Consider the following 16506-nt stretch of genomic DNA (forward strand, 5'->3'; position numbering starts at 1 on the left):
GGACAAGTTGGACTGATGTGTCTGTTTCCGTGCTGTCTCTCTCTATGACTCCACGTATACTGAGAGATTGAATAAAACTTTATATAACATAGCTTCTTCACCACAAAGATAATTCAAACAAAATACTTAAAATAAAACAAAGAACTTGCTATGAATTGCAATAAATCCATAATCAAATACTAACCAGCATGGAAGTGATCCAAACCACCACATGGCCAATATCATAAGCACTTGACAAATATTTGGAAATTAAAACTTGGCTACTTCCTACTGGCAGATTTAAGCTTCTCAAAAATCTGGTAAAAATCTGGAATATACATAAATTATTCAATAAACAATTTTATATAAAACATAACTTTAATTTTATTTAAAAAACAATGAACACACACATAGGATTAAAATTGTAACAGCATCTTTTCTTGTAATAGATGATCATTGATAATCAACTACAAAATAGGCAATAATAAAATTGATTAAAATGTTTTGACAATTACAACTTTTAATTATTTATACTGTCAAGCTCCAAAAACACAAGCTAATATGCCTGAAAACAGCAAAGTAATTTACCTTTGGAATATATTCATCCCAATCTATGTACCCAATGTTATCCATAGCCAAGCGTGCAAACAGGTTTACCAGATTCTATCAACAGAAAACAAATCTTCAAGTTCCAATGCATTAACTTTATGAACAAGTAAATATCAATTTAGAAAAATCTCCTTAAAATTATTGAACATTTACTCTATTATCAGAAAGCATACAATTAGAGCTTTTTTTAAAAAAATTTCATTCAGGGGATGAAAGATTTACTGATCAGGTAGATTTATTGCCCATCTATATTTCTCGAGAAGGTGGCGGCTAGCTGCCTTCTTAGAGCCACTGCAGTCCATTTGGCATGCAAAATAGTCTCAGACTAATCTCTTTGTTAGGCTAATCTGGTGCCAATCCTGGCATGTCCTCTTGCACTCTTCACTGAACCAGGGTTCACCCCCAGTTCTGAAGGATCACTGGACCCAAAACATTGACTCTGCTTTCTCTCCACAGATGCTGCCTTATCTGCTGTTTTTGAGCACTCGGCTCGATGGTAATGGTAGAGTTGGGATTAGGCCACAAGGTTACAGTTTGAGTGGGGAGTAAAATTTCACTAACCCTTAGTCCACACACAGTCTCATGGATGCCCAATTGAATTTGCAACACGTGTTTGAAATCTCTCTCATTTAGCATGGTGGTAGTGCCACATAACATAATGGAGGGTATTCATAAGAATCACAGATGGTACTGATACTGTTATGGACAGATGCATTTACAGCAGATAGATTGGTACGGATGAGGTCAATTATATTTTTCCCTCATTATTCTTTCAAATATTGTTGTAGACCAAATGTAGCAACTTTATCTTTAGGTCTTGACCATCTTGGTCAGTAATGGTGCTGTCAGATCATTCTTTGTAATGAACATCAATGCCCCACCAAGAGCACATTCTGCACCCTAGCAATCCTCAGAGCTTCCTCCAAGTGGTGTTCAATATGAACATGCACCAAATTATCAGCTGAGGTAGGGACAGCAGTCAGTAGCAGTTAAGGTTTTCTTGCCCATGTTTGATCTGATGTCACCACAATACACAGGGTCTGAAATCAATAGACGATTCCTAGAGCAATTCCATCCTGACAGGATACTATTATGCCGCCATCTGTCCTGCCAAGATTTTTTAGATAGCGGTGTCTAGGAAACTGTCTGCAAAGTATGATTCAGTATGGTTGTCAGGCTGTTCCTTAACTGTCTGAGAGACAGCTCTTCCAAGACAACTATGCAGGGTGAACACAGCCAAACGTGCAACTGTCATTTTTTTTAAATGGAAGGATTAACAGCTTGATATGACCAAGTGGCTTACTAGGCCATTTCAGAGGGCAGTTAAGAATCTATCACACATAGAGTCACACATAGGTCAGACCAGATAAGGACAACAATGGTTTCCTCCCTTAAAAATCCAGTTTTTTAAAATTCAAATTCCATACCTGCACAAGTGGATTTGAACCTATGTGCCTAGTGTCTCTGGATTACCAATCCACCTTAATATCACTATGCCATCATCTCTCATGAATCCGACTTGGGCACTTTTAGAAAATTTAAGCAAATAAAAAGTACACTGAACTCAATAACTACAGCTTTTGGAACTATAATGCTTTCATCACATGGATGATCCCAAAAACATCAACTCTAATGACATGCTCCATAAAATGACTCTGTAGGAAGGATATTATTTGTAGGAAGGTTCAGAAAACGTTTATCAGTATGCTGCCGTGTATGGAAGGTTTGAATTATAAGGAAAGACTGGATAGGCTGCACGTTTTTCACTGGAGCAGAGGAGATTGAGAGGCGACCCGAAAGAAGTTTATAAAAGAGAGGTATAGACAAAGTTAATGGTAATTGTCTTTTCTCTCGGATCGGAGATTTCAAGTCTAGGGGGCACATTTTAAGGTGAGGGGAGAGATTTAAAGATGACATATGGGGCAAATCTTTTCCACAGAAGGTGGTTTGTGTGGCATGAACTTCCTGAGGAAGTGGTGAATGTGGGTACAATTATAACACTTGGTCAAATACAATATGAGAGATTTGGAGGGACATGGGCCAGGAGTAGGCAGGTGGGACTAGTTTTAGCTTGGGATTAGGAATGGCATGGGCTAGATTATCAAGCTGTATGAATCCATTACTCTAAGCTTAAATTCATCTGTAACAATTCAAACCTTTCATTTGTAGAAGTCCAAACAAAAACTGCTTTACAACGATGCTAGTAATTTGAATACTATGTGCTGCAACACTAGAGAAGGTTACTGAGATCAGATGGAGCGAGGCCATGGAGAGATTTGAACAATCTTGGGAATTTTAATTTTTGAATCTCTGGTAAACAAGGAATAAGTCAATAGGTTCCATGTACACCTTGGTGCTGGGATAGGAAACAACATTTTAGATGAACAGATACCATCCAGAAGAGTTCTGCAATAGTCAAAGATTAGCAGTGATGTTTCTTGTCAGCTTATGGGATAAGGTAGAGGTGGATGGAGGTGAAGGGAATCAATCTTTGAGATGCAGAGGACACAGATTAACAGTAAAACAGAAAATTATGGAAATATTCAATATCATCAGAGCGTGAAGCAAAGTTAACATTTTTGGATAATGGTAATTTTTAACTGTTTTCCTGAGATTTAGACTTGGATACTGTCAGCTAATCAACATCTGCAGATGTCTTCAATAGACTCTCACTATTAGACAGGTGAGCTGTGACTCTATTGGGAGCTCTCCCATCAGAGTCAAAAGTTCCACTCCAGGAGGACAAAACTTAAGGCCAAGATTACAGCCCAGTAAGACAGGAAGGCTCCATTGCCGAAGGTGCCATCTTTAAATTATATAATAAACAGAAGCCCTCTGCTTCCTCAGCTGGTTAACCAAAATCCCATTCCATAATTCTGCAAAAGAAGGGGGAGGTTACTCCCAGTGGCCTGGTCATTACCTATCCATCAAATTAACCCTGACAGTTTCTGGTTAGTATTGCATTGCTGTGATAGAGTTTGCCATGTGAATGTTACAAGACTACAGATTTAAAGCCCTTCATTGACCATCAAGCACTCTGCAGTCCTGAAACGCATATGCAGAGGAACCTCGAAAATCCAGCATTCAATTATCTGAATTGCAAGATCCTGATGCTTGGCTAAGCTATGTTATCCGGCATTAGATTAACCAAACGAAATACTCCCCACCCGGTATCCTTCAAATAATTTCCTCTGTAAATGAGTGTCTTTTTTTTAAAAAAACAGTTCATGGAATGATTGGCTTACCCCTTCCCATTGAGGGAGGTTTTGAACAGTGATGTAAAGGTGTATTAATTCATCAAACCAAAGCCTGCAGGAAATAAAAAAATTCAAAATACATTATTGAAAACAGATCAGCAATTGCAACATCAATAAACAATGACTGCCTTTGAGTTAAGATACATGTAGATTTCTGTACATTTCCATTCAATGAGCTGATCTCCTGCAATTGATCACATGGGGTGAAAAGAGCAAGTGTAGTCGTTAAGTGACAGAGGTTTGAGGGCAGGAAATATTTGAACTAAGGACAACTGAAGAAACTAAGCTCCCATTTTAAAGTGATATTCTATATTTCTATAGTAAACTGTTTTCATTTTTACAATGCAAAGTACTTCAATAAAACAAGCACAATGCAAGTTCACTCTTTCATAGTGAAACATGACTGTGGCTCTACCAAGATGATGCCAGCACCAATGTTAAATAGACAGATTTTATTGCAAACAGCACAAAAAGTTGATAAATGTGTAGTAAATGAATTTTGAATGCATTAAATTAGTTTTCCATAGGGTTGCTATCAAATTGAAGAATGTGAAGATATACCATTTCTCATTATATCTCCATCTCTGTTTCTCTCTGCTTCAACCATCAACTCCATTCTTGGATTCTGCTCTGCAGCACTGAGTATTAACAGTTTCTCTTGCACTGAGTCCTAAATCACTTGAAATTAATCTGTGTCACTTCATTCTCTGTTCTATTACGAGTAACGTTTTTTAATCATCAAATTTCATCCCAAAATAACATTACATACTTTCCAACAATTCATTTCATTTTATTTTGTCCTAATCATTATTAAACTTTATGATCTCAAACCATGAAATATGATGCTTTTAAAATTTGTGAACTACCTCCAAGGATCTCATATCGTCTGTATATTCTTCCAGAGTTACTGTAGATTTTTATGTCTAGTCAACTTTTGAAGCTTCAAAAATCCTATCAAAAATGGAGGCTGACTTACATTCAAAACAAAGCAGTAAATCACCAGATGAATGTGGGTGCTCACGATCTCTCAGATTTGCCATGCAGGAGGTATCGGCCGTGTGTGTCTTAACCTATTGTGCATCTTTGTAACACAGCCTGCTTTACCTGTTTGATCCTTTGCACCTACCTATAACATGTAGGAGGTTGACTATAAGTACAGTATGTCACAGCATGCAAGTACGTATGAGTCGGGGGGAGAAGAGTTGCAGGGAATCAACTTATAAACCAAGATATGCTGCTTGTGGCTGATAAAACTCGACTGTCTTACACACCATAATACACAATACTTTTTTTTTAAAATGTTAGAACAACATTCAGTTAAATCCTCAGTTGAAATAGCGTCCGCATTCTCGAACAGCGGCGCTTTAAAGTGAACCCAAGGTTCTCAAAAGAATTCAATATTAAAACTGGACTTCAGTCCCTTTGGACATTTCTTGACCAGAATACCCAATGTACAAGTTACAGCACTGTTCTAAACAGATGCAATACTGTGTATTCACAGCTGAAATAACTTCCTAAACAAACAATAAATAGGAAATAAATACTGCAACGTTAGGAATTTTAGTACTATTTTCAGCTAAGAAAAGTATGTTAAAATGCTATATATTTCAAAATACTTATATTCAAATAAAAACAATTTTGAATAAAGAAACAATTTACAGTTAATGCTCGAATTAGTCAGCAGTTTTAAATTGACCCCATCTGGTGACAGATGTTGATTATGCAGGTAGCAGCTGAAGTTGCAAAACAATTGACACCAATTAACTTTTCCACTAGATAGAGCGGCACGGTGGCACAGTGGTAAGCACTACTGCCTCACAGCGCCAGAGACCCAGGTTCAATTCCCGCCTCAGGCGACTGACTGTGTGGACTGTTTCCTCCCACAGTCCAAAAATGTGCAGGTTAGGTGAATTGGCCATGCTAAATTGCCCACAGTGTTAGGTGAAGGGGTAAATGTAGTGGAATTGGTCTGGGTGGGTTGCGCTTCGGCGGGTCGGTGTGGACTTGTTGGGCCAAAGGGCCTGTTCCCACACTGTAAGTAATCTAAACTTCAATCAAAGTTTTTTGTCCTCATGATTCCATTAACGTTAAATGATTAGGAGATGGGGAGTGGCAGGATTTGAAACACTGCAGAAAAGGGAAATGTTCACTTTGCAGGTTACAGAATAGCAAGTCTGTGACAAATTAGGTTCAAGTAAAACTTGCAAACTTTAAATGGATATATTGAGATTATTTTATTAAGAGTGTTAAATTGAAATGATGTTGCTTGGCAATGCTAAACAGAAGCTCATTGTATACTGACATGGCATTTCATATCTGACTTTTTCACCCATTCCATCTCCTTATAGATTCTTGCAGCTGGAAGGGCTGCTCAAAATAATGGATTTATGAAAATGGACAATAAATGAGGCAGGCTGGGAACTTGAGACAAGCCTTGATCAAAGTGACTATGCTAATAAACATGCTGCAGAATCCAGACAGGTTGCAGCTACAGACACACAGTATCCAACTGACCCAGCAGCTGTAGACAATACAACTTCCCATGCCATGCCCAGGACAATCACAAACACAGGGGCACCTCACACCTTTATTTGCAGAGGGCTACTTGACCTATGTGCACCCAATGCCTCCAGAAATGGATGCTTAAGGACCATCCTGCCATCGACAAGTCAAGGCCTGTTTGGGTCCTGATTGATCTATTGGAGGATATTAAAGACCCTGCTAAAAGGGCTGGAACAACTACTAAGTATAAGAGCTGCAACACCACCCTCAGAGGCAGTAATTCAAGACCAATCACTGAAGACACCCCTGAGACCACCAGGAGAAGACAACCAGACAATCATCACCACATGGATCAAAGCCAAGATTGAGTGTGGTGGTACACGATCATCCAAAGTTAAAGCACAAGATAGTTGATTAGATTTATAGTGTAAATTGTCAGTTTGTAGTGTATTTTGTTGGAATAGTATTAATTGCGGTTAATAAACATTATTGTTTATTATTATTCCTTTACTAGATATAAGAGTTAAACACACTGTGTGGTAGGCACAACATCTGTAACCTTGAGTTATTTAGTGACTATTATTGCATGATCTGTAAACTTAGCCCATTTAGCCAGACATCAAACTTATCATAAAGTGAACCTGAGATTCCAGAATAGAACCTTGTTGGATATTATTGATCATAGAGTCAAACAGCATGGAAACAAGCCCTTTGGTCCAACTCATTCACACTAACCAGACTTCCCAAACTGATCTAGTCCTATTTGCCAGCATTTGGTCCATATCCCTCTAAATCCTTTGTATTCACTTACCTGTCCAGATGCCTTTTAAATTTTGTAATTGTACCAGCCTCTGGCAGTTCATTCCATACATGCACCATTCTCTGCATGAAAAAATTGCCCCTTAGATCTCATTTAAACCTTTCCGCCAACTTAAACCTAGGCCTGTAATTTTGGATGCCCCCACCCTAGGGAAAAGATCTTTGCTATTCACCCTATTCATGCCGTTCATGATTTTATAAACCTCTACAAGGTCACTCCTCAGCCTCCAACGCACCAGGGAAAAAAGCCCCAGCCTATTCAGCCTCTCCCTGTAGCTCAAACCCTCCAATCCTGGCAACATTCTTGAAAAGATTCAGAAAAGATGTGCAAGTTTCACAACATCCTTCCTATAAGAAGAACAATCAGAATTGTAAGCAATATTCTAAAAGTGGCAGCATGACATCCCAACTCCTTTGCTCAATGTATTGAACAATGAAAGCAAGCGTGTCAAATGTCTTCTTCAGCACCCTATCTCCTTGCGATTCCACTTTCAAGGAATTATGCAGCTGCACCCCAGGTCTGTTTTGCAACACTGCCTAGGACCCTACCCTTAAGTGTGTCAGTCTTGCCCTGGTTTGCCTTATCAAAATCCAACACCTCACTTTTATCTAAATTAAACTCCACCTGCCACTCCTCAGCCCATCTGATTAAGGTCCTGTTGTACTTGGAGAAAATCTTCTTCACTGACCATTACACTTTCCAATCTAATTTGGTGTCATCTGCAAATTTACTAACATGCTTCCTTCATTCACATCCAAAACATGTGGACATGCTGTTGCTTTCTGCAAAAAAAAAATACTTCCAACTTTGAGAAAATAAGCTTAACTTCTCACCCTTCCTCACTTCTATTATTAAAGAAAATTTATTTTCTTCCTTCAATTCTATATCCCATCAGTGGCTCCAATTGTTTTTATCGTGAGAAACCTTATCAAAGGCTTTCCAAAGATTCATGGCTACATTTCCCACATCCACAATATCATCAAGAATTCTATTAAACTTATCATCTGCAATCATCTTTTCTGAAATTTATATCTGCTGCTTCAATACAATTTTTAAACAAAGGTTATCAATGTTGGTTAGTCCATCATTGGAAAGTGATAGACAAAAATATCTGTACTTATCGAACAAAAATGAACAAATTTGGATTGAATTACAATTGCCTGTGCACCTCCAGTCACTTTAAAAGAGAGTCTGAATACAGAGGTCCAAGAAATTAATCTTTTAGAGCTTGAGAATGCTGTACAAAAGAGGGAGAGAAACCAGGGAAGGAAAAATAAAACCTAAAAGCAGTATACTAAAAGATCTGCATACTCACCTGAATCCTTTATGATGCAGATGAGGAGGGAGTGTGGTAGGAAGAAACATTTCAAAATAGCTGACTGCTTTCTGCATAGTAACATCAAAAGGACACATCAATGGCTTCCATTCATCTAACATCTCTGCTGTAGCTTCATCTGGAAAATACCTGAATAAACAAGAAGTTTAGTTACAAAAATCCATTCCTAACACAATATCATGAACAGTACTCCTCACACAATTTAAAATATTTTATAATGTTCAAAGCCAGACGCTACTTCGCAATAGAGCTTAATCTGTCCCTTAATAATTGTTCATAGCAGCTTCAAAAAGCTGCAGAATTCAGATAAACAAAAGAATGCTTTTTTAAAAAAATCCACTGTCCATTTGACAGAAAGAATATGAATAGTTGAAATCAATTAGTTGGAAAATAAATACATATATACTCATCTGGGAGTTAATAATTCATGAATATTTACTTTGCCTAAATAAGTCATCAATTTCTTCAGAACAATCTTTACCAAATGTTTGTTTTTGTACATTTGGAACTAGGATAATCTCGCTTACACAATCAACTTCTTGCCTCTAGTAGCATTTGTCTAGTATCACAGCTTTCTACACTACCCAACATTTCACATCCAGTAAATTCAAACAAGAACTTTATTGTACTCATGCAAAAAACATAAAAAGCAAATGTTATGTTGATTTTCATTGCAGTAGGTGTGAGTACAGGAGTAAAGATGTCATACCATGAGACTTTGGTGAGATTACATTGGAAATATAGTGTGCAACTTTAGTCTCCATATTTGAGTGGTAGATTCACATTGGAAACAGTGCAAAGAAGGTTCACTAGGTTGGTCCTAGAACTGAGAGGATTGTCCTAAGTGAGAGGCTGTGTAAACATGCCTGTGTTCTCTGGACTTGAGGATCAAGAATTGATATCATTGAAACACAAGATTCTGAAGGAGCTTGATATGGTAGAGGCTGAGAGATTGTTTCCACTCGTCAAGAAATTTAAAACACATAGGCAGAGTCGCCCAACAAGGGCTGATAAGTTTGAGATCAGGAGAAATTACTTCACTTGATGATTATGATTTTTAAAAATCTTTTCTTAGCAGGTCAGCATCAATTGCCCGTGTGTAATTGCCCTTGAGAAGGTGAAACACCCTCTCTAACCAGTACTGACCTTGATGTATAGATATTCTCAAAGTGCTGTTCAAATTGAAGCACAGGATTTTAGCCTTACAATAGCAAAAAGCAGTGACATAGTTCAAAGTTAGAATAGTGTGTGTCTTGGTGGGAAACTTGCAAGTGATGGTGTTTCTGTGCAACTGCTCTCCTTGTCCTTCTAGGTTGCAAAATATGTTGGAATGTATTATTGAAGGAGCTTAACTGAGTTACAGCAGGAAGTTGTGTAGCTCGGTCCAGTTCAGCTTCTGCTGAACCTTTAAAAAGTCTATTGCGGAGGATTCGGTGATGGTAAAGCTATTGAATGTAAAAGGGACATGGTTAAATCCTCTCTTTTCTAAGACAGTCATTGTCTAGCATTTCTGATGCAAATGGTAATTGCCACTTATCAACACAAGCCTGTATGTTGCCCTTGTCTTGTCATACATGGACACGGACTATTGTGCATCTCAGCAGTTGTGAACTGCACAATCAGCAGCAAATAACGCCCACCCCTTCTCAACAGAAAGTGGTTGAGCCTTAGGCACTCTCCTGAGAAACAGTAATATACTAGGATTGAGTGACTGACCAACAATAACTAAATGATCTTCCTACATGTTAGATATAACTAACCTGCAGATAGATTAACCCACCCTTCTCCTTCAATTCGCATTGATCTCAGCTTTATTAGAGCTTCTGAATATTATATTGGATTAACTGCTGCGACACACACTTCACCTTTGGAGTTCCATTCTATGGTCCATGTTTGGATCAAGACTGTTGAGAGGGGTCAGGTGGCCCTTCCAGAATCCAAAATCGAGCAAACAAGTTAATGCTAAGCAATTGCCTATTGATAGCACTGTCAGCCCTCCACTCACTTTGCTATTCTTTGGCATACTCAACCGCATAAAGTTGTGGGGGTTCCATCATTGATGAAATTCCAGGCTGAGACACAGGTATTTGGTCTCTCAGGGAATCAAGGGATACAGGGTGTCGGCAGGAAAGTGAAGCTGAAGTCCAAGACCTGCTATAATCGTACTGAATAGCAGAACAGTCTTTAGGTGCTGTACAGGCTACTCCTGCTCTATCGTTTGCTCTTGTAGTGTGGTAAGAATAAGATGATAGGATGGTAATATAAACAACTATTACTTCAAACATTACTAATATCAATATCTAAAGGTGTAAGCTCAGATGCATCAATATTGGGATATTGTCAAAAGAAATGGTGAAATGGAACTGGCACTATTAGTGATAACCAAATAGAAGTCCAACCATAGACATAAGCTGTTTGGAGTACAGTCGGTTCTGCTTTAATGTGTGCTTCTTCAACATGAATTGGCTTTAACATGTTTGAAGAATTTAGACTTATTTGTTGAATGCAAACGTTACTTACATGTATTGGCTATAATGCGATTCCAACCCCATTAGTTTAAATGGCACAGCTAGTGCACGATTTTCTTATTGCGCAAGAACGGAACTATCGCGTTATATCAGAACCAACCGAATGCCTCAGCTTTACCTCTCCAGAAAACAGACAGATAGTCAAACATTCACTCATATCAATGATTGGTGGAATAATCGTACCAACTCTACCAAAGTGCACTGAGCAAGGTATTATGCCTCAGCAGAGAACCCCAGCTCAGGTCATTCTATTGTGTAACAAGTGTGCATGGCTGTACCATTAAGATCACAGTTCCTCACTTTGGTTTCTCTGCACCTGAAATGTTCTGTATTCTACCCTGTCAAAAAATTTATTAACTGTAAATACCTCAATTTGATCACCACTAATAATCAAAGAAATGTAAGACACATTTATACATAATGTCCTCATAATTTATGCATTCAAGCCATGATATTGTTCTACTGCATTTGCGCTCATATCACATAAGGAAAATATACAGACAAAAATTAACCTAGCACATCTTGTTCCAGCACCCAAATTAGTCTGGCATATTCTGCAATTGCAAACCCACCAGTACTTTCAGTTTTCTGAAGAACTCGCAGCAATTTCAGTTTTTTTGGAATTTTAATGACAAGGTAAATAGAACGTCTATATTTCCTAAAATAACTGGCTTTTTGTCTCATTTTATGTTACACCGTACTTTTAAAAACTCCTGTGCTGACCCTGACTGATGACCTCCTATGGTCTGGCAAAGGCCTGTTAGAGGCTGCCAGATTAAAAGGTACAACCTGTATACTAAGGAATCATGGTTAATACTAATTGCAGTTCTCCAGGTGATTAATGGTCAATGCTCTATAGAAACATCAGGTCTACACTTTATCTATTTGAGATAAAGGCCAACAATGCCTTTGTATTTTTGATAACTTTTTGACCTGCACAATAACTCTTATTGTTGTGTACAAGCATATCTAAATTACTTTGTTCTTTACTATCTTTACTATCTCTCAGTTTAAAAAAACTTCCATTTATCCTTACTTGATCGAATTGGCTAACTTAATGACAAACTTCAGCTGCCATACTTATCCCACGATTTATCTTTATAGTTTTGACTTTTTCTGCTACATCTATACAAATTGAGATTCCTAACTTAGTAACATTTGCAAACATGCATGTACAATTCACGTTTTATGGAGTATAGGAACATATACTTTTAGCCCTCAAATTAGAAACTAAACTCTTTACTGTCTGCTTTCTATCCCTTGGGAAATTTCTAGCCAGTGAGAAAGTTCCCTCCATCTTAGTGCACTCTTATTTTGCTAGTCTCTTTCATGAACTTAGCAAATGCTTTCTGAAACTCCAAATGAATACTATTCATGAATATCCCCTATTCAATATACCAGTGACCTTCTTAAATAGTCCAGCTACATTAGTCACTCGTCAGATTAATTCATTTCATTCCAAGTAAAGCCTGATTAAGTGCTCAATCTCTTTAATGTGAAGACAGATTAGAGTAACTTTGCCATACTGAGGTATACTATTAATATCTTGCCAAACAAGTTAGTATGCCTAATTCAAGTGGAAAATTATTTGGTAAAAAGAATATGGAAAGACGGTACAAAGTAAAGGATACTTAATTACTCAGTTTAAAGACCAAAACAGATGGACTCCTGTGGTGCAGTCGTCGTGCCCCTGCCTCTAGTTCACAAGACCTAGTTTTAAGTTACACCTGCCCCCAGAGTGTCTCCCCAAACAGCTCGATTAAAACTAAATGCAAACTAAAAGAGCTGAAAGGCAATTACGATGCGCAGCAAATATTGTCCTAGCCTATGGGGAAATACCAAACGAGTATTTTGCATCAGTATTTACTGTGGAGAAGGACATGGAAGATATAGAATGTGGGGAAATAGATGGTGACATCCTGAAAAATGTCCATACTTTAGAGGTGGTGGTGCTGGCCAGGATCTAATCGGGTGCATCCAAGAATTCTGTGGGAAGCAATGGAAGTGATTGCTGGGCTCCCTGCTGAGATATTTGTAACATCAATAGTCACAGGTGAGGTGCAGGAAGACTGGAAGTTGGCTAATGTGATGCTACTATTTAAGAAAGATTGTAAGTAAAATACATTTAATGGTTAGGCCCTGGGAAACGTTGCTTAACAAAGAGACCTTGCGATACAGGTTTACAGTCCCTTGAAAGTGGAGTCACAGGTAGATAGGATAGTGGAGGCGACGTTTAGTATGTCTTCCTTTATTGGTCAGACTATTGAGTACAGGAGTTGGGAGGTCATTTTGCCTCTTTTGGAATATTGCGCGCAATTCTGGTCTCCCTTCTATCAAAGAGATGCTACGAAACTTTAAAGGGTTCAGAAAATATTTAAAAGGATGTTGCCATGGTTGGAAGATTTGAGCTATAGGAAGAGGCTGAATAGAATGAGACTATTTTTCCTGGAGCATTGGAGGCTGAGGGGTGACCTTTTGGAGGTTTATAAAATCATGAAGGGCTTGGATAGGATAAATAGACAAGAGTCCAGAACTAGAGGGCATAGAGGGTAAATGGGACTAGATTAGGTTAGGAAATCTGGTTGGCATGGATGGGTTGGACTGAAGGGTCTGTTTCCGTGCCGCACATCTCTATATGACTCTATGCTGGCAAATTTTCACATCCCAAGAAGGAAACAACTGACCTTTTACAAAGTCAGCCTGCATTTTCCAGCAAAGTTAATATCTATAATGAATCATTACGTTCAACACAAAACAATCAATTCAGTAGATATTCTGATCAATGAAAAAAGTGGTCTGAAGCAGAACAGGGGTGATGGGGAAACAGCTGAATTAAGTCACGAATGGGAAACAATGAATGCATTAAGGCAGTGAAGGATCATAGAGAATTCAGGAAGGGATAAACATCCTGAAGTCAGGAAATATTTGTGCTATTTCACAAACCAAACTGCTGAAATTTGATACTTCATAAACTAACAGGACTGTAAATGTTTGAACATGAACATTCACAGAGAACCCAATAGCTCGCATTGGATACATTTTCCATTGCATTGGAATCTCTCTTATCCACTTGATTGAGATGCTGCCTAGAGTAAGGGGGATAAAAGCTGTGTCAAGAACGCATATTCAGTATGCAATTTTACTTCAAAACAGTATATGGAAGGTAACTCTTAAGCCAGCTGCAGAAAATGACCACAAATTATGAGAAATAATAGTAGGTCATTTGCCCCTTCAAGATGACTGCAGCACGATCTTCGATCTCAGCTCCATATTCAAGCATTAGTATTGCATCTCGTGATTCCTTTGCAGAATCACCGAATTTCACAATGCAGGAGACTACTTAGCCGACTGTGTCTGCACTGACTAGCTCTCTGAATGAGCATGACTGAAATTTCTGTTGAAGCAACAAGTACAGTGGCATAGTGGAAATTGAAGAAGGTTATCTAAGATTACAGAGATATTGCTCAATTGCTCAAGGGGAGCTTAATTTGGATAAATGAGAGATATTGTATTTTAGTAATACAAGGTATTGATAAAACAAGGTCAGGACGTGTCCAATTCATGGCAGGGCTGAGTAGTTTTGTAGAATGGAAAGATCTACAGGTTCAGGAACATTATTGTTTGAAATTTGCCTCATGGGTAGACAGGGTGGTTAAGGAGGCCTTAAACACACTTATGGGAGAAAGTGAACAGACCCTTCAGTCCAACTCGTCCATGACGACCAGATATCCCAAACCAATCTAGTCTCACCTGCCAGCACTCAGCCTATATCCCTTCAAACCCTTCCTATTCAGAAACCCATCCAGATGCCTTTTAAATGTTGCAATTGTACTAGCCTCCACTACTTCCTCTGGCAGCTCATTCCACACATGTACCACCCTCTGCGTGAAAAAGTTGCCCCGGAGGTCTCTTTTATATCTTTCCCCACTCACCCTAAGCCTATGCCCTCTAGTCTGGACTCCCTCAACCCAGGGAAAAGATTTTGCCTATTTATCCTATCCATGCCCCTCATGATTTTATAAACCTCTATCAAAGTCACCCCTCAGCCTCCAACGCTCCAGGGAAAACAGCCCTACCCTATTCAACCTCTCCCTATAGCTCAAATCCTCCAACCCTGGCGACATCCTTGTAAATCTTTGTTGAAGCCTTTCAAGTTTCACAACATCTTTCCAATAGGAAGGAGACCAGAACTGCATGCAATATTCCAATACTGGCCTAACCAATGTTCTGTAGAGCCACAACATGACCTCCCAACTCCTGTACTCAATACACTGACCAATAAAGGAAAGCATACCAAACACCGCCTTCATTATCCTATCGACCTGCGACTCCACTTTCAAGGAGCTATGAACCTGCACTCCAAGATCTCTTTGTTCAGCAACACTCCCTACGACCTTATCATTAAGTCCTGCTAAGATTTGCTTTCCCAAAATGCAGCACCTCGCATTTATCTAAATTAAATTCCATCTGCCACATCTCAGCTCATTGGCCCATCTGGTCCAGATCCTGTTGTAATCTGAGGTAACCTTCTTCGCTGTCGACTACACCTCCGATGCTGGTGTCATCTGAAAACTTACTAACCATACCTCTTATGCTCACATCCAAATCATTTATATAAATGATAAAAAGTAGAGGACCCAGCACCAATCCTTGTGGCACTCCACTGGTCACAGGCCTCCAGTCTGAAAAACAACCCTCTACCACCACCTTCTATCTTCTACCTTTGAGCCAGTTCTGTTTCCACATGGCTAGTTCTCCCTGTATTCCATGAGATCTAACCTTGCTAACCAGTTTCCCATGGGGAACCTTGTTGAAAGCCTTACTGAATTCCATATAGATCACATCTACCGCTCTGCCCTCAATCCTCTTTGTTACTTCTTAAAAAAAGCTCAATCAAGTTGGTAAGACACTATTTCCCACACACAAAGCCATGTTGACTAACCTTTCCAAATACATCTACATCCTGTCTCTCAGGATTCCCTCCAACAACTTGCCCACCACTGATGTCAGACTCACTTGTCTATAATCCCATGGCTTGTCTTACCACCTTTCTTAAACAGTGGAACCACGTTAGCCAATCTCCAGTCTTCCGACACCTCACCCGTGACTATCAATAACACAAATATCTCAGTAAGAGGCCCAGCCATCACTTCCCTCGCTTCCTACGGTACACGTGATCAGATCCTGGGGATTTATCCACTTCTGTGCATTTCAAGACATCCAGCACTTCCTCCTCTAATATGGACATTTTTCAAAATGTCACTATTTCCCTACATTCTATATTTTCCATGCCCTTTTCCACCATAAATACTGATGCAAAATACTCGTTTAGTATCTCCCCCATTTTCTGCGGCTCCACACAAAGGCCGCCTTGCTGATCTTTGAAGGGCCCTATTCTCTCCCTAGTTACCCTTTTGTCCTTAATCTATGTGTACACATCCTTTGGATTCTCCTTAACTTTACTTGTCAATGCTA

The 16506-nt window shown here is 38.9% G+C and overlaps 1 protein-coding gene across 3 annotated transcripts in view; it reads right to left on the reverse strand.

Moving 5' to 3' along the window:
- The window catches only part of LOC122552867 (proteasome activator complex subunit 4-like), a 193287-nt gene that overhangs the window by 137172 nt on the left and 39609 nt on the right, over positions 1–16506 (reverse strand). For all 3 annotated transcript variants that reach the window (XM_043695950.1, XM_043695949.1, XM_043695948.1), the window contains 4 exons: positions 8483–8632; positions 3834–3897; positions 568–642; positions 185–307 (listed from right to left, as the gene is read on the reverse strand). In XM_043695950.1, the coding sequence (XP_043551885.1) occupies positions 185–307; positions 568–642; positions 3834–3897; positions 8483–8632 (412 nt within the window). The remainder of the gene's footprint in view (positions 1–184; positions 308–567; positions 643–3833; positions 3898–8482; positions 8633–16506) is intronic.

Source organism: Chiloscyllium plagiosum, chromosome 9 (assembly GCF_004010195.1).
Source record: "Chiloscyllium plagiosum isolate BGI_BamShark_2017 chromosome 9, ASM401019v2, whole genome shotgun sequence".
Lineage (NCBI taxonomy): Eukaryota > Metazoa > Chordata > Chondrichthyes > Orectolobiformes > Hemiscylliidae > Chiloscyllium > Chiloscyllium plagiosum.